This window comes from Elephantulus edwardii, unplaced genomic scaffold (genome assembly GCF_000299155.1).
Source record: "Elephantulus edwardii isolate Elephantulus edwardi_28Jun2011 unplaced genomic scaffold, EleEdw1.0 scaffold00168, whole genome shotgun sequence".
NCBI lineage: Eukaryota > Metazoa > Chordata > Mammalia > Macroscelidea > Macroscelididae > Elephantulus > Elephantulus edwardii.
The window spans coordinates 2,559,896-2,571,010 of record NW_006399918.1 but is presented as its reverse complement, the minus strand read 5'-3'; the positions used below and the strand labels follow the sequence as shown (position 1 = coordinate 2,571,010).

At 37.7% G+C, this 11,115-nt stretch overlaps 1 protein-coding gene across 1 annotated transcript in view; it reads left to right on the top strand.

Annotated features, from left to right (window-relative positions):
- Nucleotides 1-11,115, top strand: part of SPTA1 (spectrin, alpha, erythrocytic 1 (elliptocytosis 2)) — a 104,964-nt gene that overhangs the window by 84,751 nt on the left and 9,098 nt on the right. The window contains exons 40-44 of the mRNA XM_006895436.1: nucleotides 2,307-2,428; nucleotides 2,997-3,142; nucleotides 3,904-3,980; nucleotides 4,782-4,991; nucleotides 10,130-10,426. Of these exons, the coding sequence (XP_006895498.1) occupies nucleotides 2,307-2,428; nucleotides 2,997-3,142; nucleotides 3,904-3,980; nucleotides 4,782-4,991; nucleotides 10,130-10,426 (852 nt within the window). The remainder of the gene's footprint in view (nucleotides 1-2,306; nucleotides 2,429-2,996; nucleotides 3,143-3,903; nucleotides 3,981-4,781; nucleotides 4,992-10,129; nucleotides 10,427-11,115) is intronic.

The window sequence follows — 11,115 nt, the reverse complement described above, 5'->3', positions numbered from 1 at the left end:
TATATATGGATAGGGAGCTCTGGTGGCCTAGTGGCAAGAAGCTGTGCTGTAATCCTGAAGGCACATGGTTTGAGGCCACCAGCTGCTCCATGGGAGAAGGATGGACAGTCTCCTCCTGTGTGATTAACTGCCTCTGGAAACCTGCTGAAGGGTCAGCTATGGGTCAGTTCCGACTCTATAGTACACAACAACAACAACATATATATATATGGATAGAGAGCTTTGGTGGCCCAGTGGTAAGAAGCTGTGCTGTAATCCCAAAGGCATGTGGTTTGGATCCACCAGTTGCTCTGAAGGAGAACAATGGGCAATGTACTCCCATACAATTTACTACTTCTAAATACCCACTGGAGGGTCAGCTATGGGTTGGTTCTAGCTCAACGGCACACAATAACAACATATGTGGAGGATAGCTACATTGTTTATCTATGTCATTTTTCACAAAGAGGTAAATGACTTTCTGCTTTTTAGGATTCCTGATCCACAAGACTTTACTGATATCAGAAAGGATGCATGTTCACCTAATTTATAAATCATTATTATCTTCCAATTTACCCCAACTTTTCGTTTTCTTTTACTATGTGAAGTGAAGTAATGTGTCTGATAAATTACTTAGAACTGCTAGGACCACATTAGATATATTAGACAGATTTTGTAGACTTTAAACTGTCTTTCAATCTTTTTATGCTTTATATGGAATTATGGAAGCTATTTAGGAATATATTTAAAAGTAGAAGGCTATATTTTGTATAATGGAAACCTATATTAGATGTGTGGCTGAACTGTTTGACGTGTCCAAGGAGAAACTCAGGGAATAAATTAGAAACAGAAGGTGAAGATGTTAGAGAGACTTCATTTCATGCATTATACATACATAAAAATATAGTTAAACCAAGCACCTCAATCTCGCAAATGAGATCATCTGTCCAATCTCCATTTACAATTTCCACATAAAGATGAAATATAATGCAGCTAGTCATAAAGTACAATATAGGCCATTTTATACTAAAAAGGATTAACTACTTTATTTTCATGCCCAAGAATGTATTAAAAATAGGTTCATTTCCAAATTGTGATTTATAGTAAGTGCATACAAATTCTGTTTCATTCCTTAGCCTGGATATAGTTACATGGTGCAGGAAAAAATAACCTCTATGACAAGAGGTAGTCTAAAAAGGAGGCTGTGTGATGGTAATGGTGGTGATCAGGGTTGCTACACATATATCTTAAAGGAATACTAGGGAAGATGGAGAACTTAAGCTCCTTGAACTTAACATTTGTTTGTTAAAAGAACAAACAAATTTGTCTTGGGTTAAGTGGAACCAGACTGCTCCTTAGAAGCAAGGGGGAGATGGTGGTGGTGAAACTTTGTCTCACAGAGTTTGGGCATGGGGTCAGGAGAGGGCCAGTCCTGGGGAAAAGACATTAATGCTAGGAAAGGGTCAAGGAAAGAGAGAAAGATCCTTCAATGAGATGGATCAAAACAGTGACTACAAAAATGTGCTTAAGCATGACAGAGATAGTGATGATGGCGCAGAATAAGGCAAGGTTCAGATCTGCTGTTCATAGGGTCACTATGAGCCGACTCAATGTCACAACACTGTAACAGGGATATTGCTCCTTATTCTTCCTTCAGCCTTACTCCTTTCTCTATTTTTTCAGTTACATAGGAATCAGTTCCATGAAGCAAATACAAACAGAAAATTTGCAGTGATGTGGAAATGGAACTCAATGTTCCTCTTTTCCCTCCTTAGGTTCAATTTCTTCCCATAGGATAATTTTAATACTTTTCTGATAGAATATATGTAGAAGTCTACAAATTAAAAATGGATGTATCCTTATACACTGTCAATTAGCACCCTACTCCCTAAATCCAGACAAAGACCTAAGAGCACATGGTAAGTAAGCAACAGTGCTCTTGGTATTCCTTTGACTCTTTTTGCTAAGACTGCTCTCTCTGACAAATAAACAGTTTTGAGATGTGCATTTAGTAGAGCTTTACAGAGTGAACAACTATAGGTTGCACAATGGTTAAGCATTCAGCTGATAATTGAAAATTCTGTCTGCTTCCATAACTATTACACTCTATGAAACCTTATGAGGCAGTTTGACTCTGACCTCTAGGGTCAGGTCACTTGGAATCTGAATTTACTTGATAGCATACCACAACATAAAGTAGGGAGTAAATGTTTACCTAGCCTTCCAGTTTAGGTGAACGAGTCCAGGTTAATGGCAGAAAATGGAGCTAGAATGAGATAAATTTTCCATCCTTGGATATCCTGATTCTCACTAATTCACTTGTACAGAGTTTGTTAAAGAAGCATGAAGTTCTGGATAGTGACTTTGCCATCCATGAGTTCCGAGTACAAAATGTGTGCACTCAAGGAAAAGATATCCTGAGCAAGGTGAGTCAATCCAAGGATTGCAAGTCAAACTTATTCTTTCAAAAAAGGACTGTTCTAGTTCTTACAGATGTACATCAAAAGCTTTAGATGCTCTTGAACTCAAGATGCTCTTGAATGTGAGGAATGTGGTATTTGTAAACATTGAAAACTAGCTTTGACTACAGAGTGCTATAGAAATCTGAAGAAATTTCTTTGTAAACCATTAAGGAAGAAGAACACACTGAAGCCTTTGTAATTTGAAAGGTGTGCTTTCGTTAAATACTTGGTTTTACTAAGTCTCCTTGACCAAGGTACTAATCAGTGATGATCTGTTCTATAACGCTATACCAACAAAAAAGGAATAGTTACTTGACAGACTTAAGAAGATTGTTCAGTTGCTAGAATAGAAATAACTGTCTGAGACATAGATGGATAACAAAATAATTAGACTGAACAAGAGAAGAAGGATGACAGGTTTGGAATGGGTGTGATGAGATTTTAGATGATATTAAAGAAATTACAATTTCTAGCCCTGCATTCTTATCAATATATTGATTTTTTTTTTCTTCTTCTCCTCTTAACTTTGGTGTCACAGGAAGAAAGTCAGCACAGAGAGGAGATTTCTGCTAAGCTTGAGTCTCTGAATGAAAAGACTCCTGTACTGGCCAAAGCAATAAATGCATGGAAGCTGCAGCTGGAGGATGATTATGCTTTTCAGCAGTTTAACTGGAAGGCTGATGTGGTAGAGGCCTGGATAGGTATGACGTGTGCGTCCTCTGTGTTTGAGGAATGCTCATAAATCTCATTTTAAGAATGGAGTTTTCTTTTTGAGTTGGAAAAAGAAGTGCTTCCTATCACTCACCTTACTCCAATCCTTTCTAGATATAATTACAACCACTTGTTTATAAGTACATATATGTAAACAGTGTACACACAAACCTAATCGTAAGGTAACTAAGGTGCCTGATTGCAAAGGAGCAACTTTTCTTAATTGGTTATTCAATATGTGATATATAGAAAGTTGGGGCCAGAAGAAACTTTCTAGAAAGCAAATTGTATGTTTGATTCAACTGTAATTTATGAAAAATCTGCAGTTTTCCTTTGTTGTATAAAAACTCAATTTCCTTGGCCTTTGCTTTCTTCCTCAGTTGTAGCCTGCATAAACCCAAGAAAACAAGATATGAGACCCCGCAGCCCCTAGACTCCAGTGGAGCACACACTTTGATTGTCATGAGCCTGGAGACAGTATCTACGACTGATTATCTGGAATGATAGACACCAGCTGTATTTTCTCTCTCAGAAATTATTTTAGGGAGCTCCGGTGGTGTAGTCTGTAGAGAACTGCACTGCTAACTCAGTGGTGACACCTCTCTGGTGGTTCGAATCCACCAGTAGCTCTGCCAGAAAAAGATGTGCAACCTCTTCCTATGCAATTCACAGGCTCCTGAAAACTTCGGGGACCTGCCATATTCAGACCAACCATATTTTCCCTCTTAGGGATTATTTGTTTTCCTTTCAGCCGAGAAGGAAAAAAGCCTGAAGATCAATGGTAATGGTACAGACCTAGCTGCCTTCCTCACTCTACTGGCAAAGCAGGTGAGTACAGGACTCCCTTGCTGAGAGATATCAAGGAAACCTTAGGCCCTGGGACAAAGAGTTCAGTCTTCTAGAGTCATTTGCTCTCTGACCTTTGTAATATTATTGTTTAGAAGATCAATATATTTTCCCTTTTCATTCTTTATATTATTTGCTAGTTTCTTATCCAACTCCTTGCCTCTTTCTTATTGTATTTCTTATCTCCTCTCTTCTCTAACCCTTTTCAACATCTAATCTTTGTATTGACATTTGGGTTTGTTTTTTTTTTTATATTTGTTTTCTCAAAATGATCAGTCTAATACAGGCCACGTTCAGTTCAAGTTGGAAGTATAACATCCAGACTTTGTAATGTTGATATCAACATGCCTGCAGAAGAAAAAAAAAATGTATTTGTACATATATAAAAGCATATGTTTTAGTTTAAATTATTTCTGAGATCCCTATAAATGTACTACTACTAATTAGTAATTAAATGTAATTGTGTAAAAGAATATTTAGAAAAGATGTGTGCTATAGGAAGCCTTCAATTTCTCTTGCAATAATCTAGAATATCCTATCATGATACAGTCTTGCTTTAGCAGTTAAGTTTACATTTAGCCTAAAATAAAAATTTTAGACATACAGCTACTTATAACTTGGCTGTAATTCCAACCAAAAATCTTTACTTAAAACCTCTAAGCCTTATTTTATATTCTTACTTATCACTTTAACTCTTGTTTAACTCTTAAATCTCCTATGATCACAAACTGGTAGAACCAGATCTTCTGTTTAAAGGTGCCCTGTCTCCGTACTCTGTCTCAGGATACTCTGGAAGCCAGCCTGCGAAGCTTCCAGCAGGAGAGGCTGTCTGAGATCACGGACCTGAAGGACCAGCTGGTAGCAGCCCAGCACAGCCAAACCAAAGCCATTGAGGAGCGCCATGCTGCTCTCCTGAGGCGCTGGGAACAGCTGCTGGAGGCATCTGCAGCCCACAGACAGAAGCTGCAGGATAAGCAGTTGCCCTTACAGAAGGTAAAAAGGAAAGTGATTAAGGATGATCAAAAGAAAAACTCACTGCCATCAAACTGATTCTGACTCACAGAAACCCAACATACAGGACAGGGAGTCACAAGACAGAATAGAACTATTGCCCCACAATATTCCTATGTCTGGAATCTTTGTGCAAGTAAACTGTCACATCTGTTTCTTTTGGAGCAGATGGTGGGTTTAAATCCCCAAACTTTTGGTTACCAGACAAATGATTATCCTTTGAACCACCAGTGTTCCTTAGTTATGATCAGGGCTTTGCTTACTGTACATAAACTATAAATCCAGAATTAGTAGCTGAACGTGCTGGTTGGATAATCTAAAGATATTTGAGCACAGTGATGTGGATTGGGAAGATGTTCTGGTGAGTGTGAAGCAGCACTCGAGGAAAATTTGTCTTCGATTAGTAACTTAGTTTTCCAGATGGCTGGAAAGGAAAGTCATGTGTATGGTGTAGAAGTAGTAGTTGGAACAAGGGCATAAAGAATCATTTCTTGTGTATGGTAGAACTGAAATGTCCAGGAGTAGTTACTTTTCCCTAACTCAAGTAAAGGATACCCTGGATAAATGAAATATTCTTAAAGATTGTATTTTATTCTTGTATTGACCTGTCCTCGCTGAAGAAGTTTGTATATTTCACTAACAATGACAAATCTTTATTTCCTTATGAAATGAAGGTAGTATTACTATCCATGTCTGCCCTTCTGGATTATCATTATTACTATTATTCTTAGGTGTTTTCTAAAAAAATATTTATTTTGTACTGGTTTACATACAAAGTCAATAAAATTCATATACATCATTTTTCACACCAAATCTTTTATTTTACCAATCCCTCCCTCCACCCATCAAATAGTATGACCTTATGTTTAAGTTCCCCCTTGCCCCTTTTTGGATCCAGTACACACTCTACAATAATGGTCTTATACACTATTTGTCCTTGTGGGACTGATTTAGTTCACTTAGCATAATGCTATCTGGTCCCTCCCATGTTAGGTAGTAATTTAAAACACCATTGCTCCTTTGTGCTGCATTGTATTCCATTGTGTGACTGTTTCATAATTTGTCAATCCATTCCATTGTGGTTGGGCATTTGGGCTGTTTCCATGTTCTTGCTATGCTAAATAACTCTGATATGAACATTGCTCTGTTTGTGCCTCAGTTCTCATTTTCTCAGGATATTTTGCAAGAAATGGAATAGCTGGGTCATAAGGAATTTCTATGTTTAGCTTTTTGATAAAATGCCAAACTGCCTTCAAGAGTAGTTGTACCATTTTACAATCCCACGAACAATATATAAATAACTGTTCCTATCTATATTCAATCCAACATTTATTACTTGCTGCCCTGCTAAACTTTGCCACTGCTACTGGGGTAAAACGGTATCTCATTGTAGTTTTGATTTGCTTCTCCCTTATTGCCAATGATTTGGAATGTTTCTTCATGTGTTTTTTTGCCATCCAAATGTCCTCCTCTGTGAAAAATCTTTTCAAGTCTTTTTCCCACTTTATAATTACATTATCAATCTTTTTATTCTAGAGGCTCTGTACTATTCCGTAAACTTTACTTATAAGACTCTTGTCTGAGATGGTATTGCCAAGTGTTTGTTTCCAGTCAGTAGGTTTTCTTTTCACACTCTCTTAGAAAAAGTTTTTTATGAACACAGAGATTTAATCTTTAGAAGGTCTCATTCATCAATTTTATCCTCTTCAGAGTGCATTTCTGGCTATATTGGCAGTAGACTAAGCCTTCTAAGCTTCGTCCCAGTTTGTCTCTTCTGAGCTTTATAGTTTGAGGTTTTATTCTGAGGTCTCTGATCCACTGTGAGTTGATTTTGTGTATGGTGTGAGACGTGCATCCTGTTTCTGTTTTCTACAGGTAGAAGTACAATTTTGCCAGCGCCATTTGTTGAAGAAGTAATCATTTCCCCACTTGATAGCTTTTATTTCCTTGTTGACTATCAGATGGATTATTATTACTAAAAGACATAAAGGATCTCAAATTGCAGTCCAAGACATGGAGATCTCTATAGACAGATCGAGTTATGATCTATAACTAGACAGATCTAGTGATGATAACTAAGATATTAGGCCCTGATGATACTAAACACCTAATGTTTAGGTAGGAGAGCTCTGGCGGCACAGTCCATAAGGAGTTGTGAAGCTAACCCAAAGGATATACCCCTCTGGCAATTGGAATCGACTAACTGCTTCTTGGAATTAGGGAGGGCAATCTATTCCTGTGGGATTTATGATCCCCCAAAACCTGCTCCAGTTATGAGTTAGCTTTGAGTAGTTCCAACTCAATGGCAGTATATTTTTTTTTTTAGTGTTTAGGTGTTTTTTTTTTCCTAGTAATTATAACTAAAACATTAGTAATAACAATAAGTAAAGGAAATAAAGATGACAAATGCAATAACTGAGCACTTAAATATGTTAGCCAGAGGAAAAGGGGAATTAGAGGAAAGAAGCACACAAATAAACATTAAAGAAATCCAAAAATTTCACTTAATTTATACTTGAGCAAAAGTGTAGGACCCCGGAAAATATATATTAAGTGAAAAATTAATTAAATTAATTGCTTTATATAAACATATACTTCATCATAAAAAAGTTATTTTAGTCTATTTTGCTTAAATCTCAAACTGAAAAGTTTTGTATTATTATGATATTATTGTGAACTATTTAGCTAATACCTAAAGTCACAAAAATAACATAAAATATCTTTTAGATTTTTATATCTTCCCCGGGTAGGGGTTATATGTCATTTTATACTGACTGTGAAAATGAGTATGAAGTGAGAAATATTAGTGTCATATTTTTTTCCATCTCCTCTCCCTTTAGTTCCATTTTCTCATTTGCTCCTATGTTTAAAAGCAAACCCAGCCTGCTGTCACCAAGTCCAATTCATAATTATGCATAGGATTTCCATAGTTACAATCTTTGTGGAGATCACTGCCACTAAGGCATCAGGGGCCCCTGTCTACTGTTGTTACTGTTTACTGTCAAGCAGGAACCTGACCATCCTGCAGGTTTTCAGAGGCAGTTAATCACGCGGAAAGAGATTGTCCAACTTCCTCCCATATAGCAACTGGTGGATTTGAAGTGCGAGCCTTCAGGAATGCAGTGCAGATTCTTACCACTAGGCCATCGGAGTGGCAAGAAACTGCATTATAACCTGGAAGGCACATGGTTCAACATGGTTCAAGGCCACTAGCTGCTCCACAGGAGACACATGGGTAATCTCCTCCCATGCAATTAACTGCCTCTGAAAACCTGCCAGAGGGTCAGCTGTGGGACAGTTCCAACTCTACAGCACAAAATAACAACAACAATCTTTGTGGAAGGATACCTAGTGCAGCAGTGGTTAAGATCTCAGCTGTTAACAAAAGCTCAGTAGTTCAAACCTATCACCGGCTTTGAAGGAGAATGATAGTGTCATTCTGCTCCAGTCTTGGAGTTACAGTCTTGAAAAGTCTATGGGAAAGTTCTCTTCTGTCCTATAGGATTACTATGACTCAAAACGGACTCCACAGCTTTAGGTTTTTGAATTTTTATGGTACCAGTAAAGCTCCTGCCATTGTGTACTGATGAGTCGGACTGACCCATAGCTGACTCTCCAGTGAATTTTCAGAGGCAGTAAATTTCGCAGGAAGATATAGCCCATGTCTCTCTCTCACGTAGTACCTGGTGGATTGAAACTGCATGCTGCATGCTTCTGGCAGGGCAGCCACCTCCTGACCAGTAGGTCATCAGAGCTCTGAACTAGAAGGCTTAGGAAATGACTATTCTTTTTTGTTTGCTTGTTTGCTCTTTTAAAAAAATTTATTCTTATAGTTGCTTAAGGAAAATCTTTTTACATATGTAATATCATAAACTATAAATCTATGATTGAATTTAAATCTAGTCAGCATAATTTTTGTTCTGTGTTATTTCTCTTATTCAGTAATACTGATAATTGAGTTATTTAGAGCATTTGGATAACTCTAAATTGTGATGTAGAAATGCACAGATATAAGCGAAGTATACCACTGTAGGGGGTAGGAAATTTATTTAAACATGAGTGCTTGAAAAGCTTTAGGCATAGATCAGACTTGAACTAAATTTAGAAATTGTTGTTGTTGCTGTTATTGCTAGGTCCTGTCAAGTCTGCTCCAACTCATAGTGATCCTATATACAGTAGAACAAAAGTAGGCTCAATTCTGTATCATCCCCATAATCTGTTGTTGTCCACTCTTTCAGCCACTGTGTCAAACCATTTCAATAAAAGTCTAACTGTCTTTCACAGATTCTCTACTTTTCCAAACACAATATCCTTTTGCAGATATCAGGCCCACCTGATAACATGCCCCAGATGTGTGAGGTGAGATCTCTCCATTCTTGCTTCAAAGGAGCACCTCGCTGCATTTGTTTCAAGCAGATTTGTTTCTCCTGTTGATAGTCCATACAGATACAGAGACATAATTTGAAAAAGCTCAGAAGAAAGATAAAAAGGCAGTGTGGATCAAGAATGGAAAATATTTTCCTGGCTTGTTTGTTAAATCACTAATTTGGTCACTTAATCAACAGAACTTATTTGCAGACTTTTGTGTTCAGGCAAGATTGGAACATAGACTAAAATCTGTAAGGGTGAGGACTTATGAAATTATATAATGAGAAAAGACCCTCAGCGCTCTCAGAATCCTAGAGCTGAAATAATCTTATTAATCTCCTATGTCTAAGTAGGTAAAGAGTTGCACTACTAGCACAAAGGCTGATGGTTCAAGTCCACTGGCTGCTCTGCAGGAGAAAGATGGGCAATCTTCTCCTGTGCAATTTGTAGCCTCTAAAAATTCTCTTAAGGGTCAGCTTTGCGTCTTTCTTGACAGCACACAACAACAATATTTATAAAGGATAGAAAACTTAATCAACTTTCACAATGAGAAAATGCCTGGTGTGTATTTCTGACTCATACGACTGTCCATTTGATCACATGACCCTACACCTACACTGATGTAGATTCTGCCCTGTTGGATTACAGGCCCTGCAAATATCTGATAGCAGTCACTCTTTCCATTTTCAGCCTTCTTTTCCACTAAGGGTATTTACCAGAGGAGATGGCAGTGTCCTCCTTTCTCTTTGCAGGCTGAGGAGCTATTTATGGAATTTGCGAACAAGGCTTCAGCTTTCAACAATTGGTGTGAGAATGCAGAGGAAGATCTATCAGAGCCTGTACACTGCATCTCCCTGAATGAGATCCGGCAGCTACAGAAAGACCATGAGGTCTTCTTGGCCTCCTTGGCTGATGCTCAAGCTGACTTCAACCATTTGCTGGAGTTAGACAGCCAGATTAAGGCCCTGAATATGCCATCCAGTCCTTATACCTGGTTAACAGTGGAGGTGCTAGAAAGGTTCTGGAAACGCCTGCTTGGCATTGTCAAGGTAACTTGAGGCACAGCAGAGACATTCTTTGGCTTTTGTGAGTATGATCTCTTAATCATCTATCAAAGTTGGTTGACTTTTGAAAAAGCACCATTAATATGAATCACACAAGAACACACACACAAAGTGACATCATACATATGGAGTTGCAATGCTGACCCAAATGCCATACATTTCTAGTAGTTCAAATCTACCAGTGGTTCCATGGAAAAGATGAGAAATCTCCTCTCATGCCTTCAATCTTTATGTGGTGTTGCATAGATCTTCCCCTATTTCTGCTTGCTTTATTTTGATCTTTTTGTCTGAAAAGGAGGATGACGTAAAGTACAAGCTTATAAAATGTTGCCTCATAACAAAGAAAACTTGTTCCCAAATGAGATTACCACCACTATATGGATTTACACATATTTTGGACTACCAATTCAACCCAAAGTACAGTCCTTAAATGGCAACTCATTTGATGCTTTCTTACTTAAGATTGCTCTTGTATTAATGTAAATCAGGTTTCATGCACACACACACACACACACACACACACACATACACACACCTGAGAATATCTGAAATTTACCCTTATTAGTGAGGTACTTATTTTTTTTAATTTTTGTTTAATTTCTTTATTTTTCATTTCAGTGAACATCTACAGAGTTTTTGGAATTCCATTCATTCATTGTTGCACCCATCTCCCC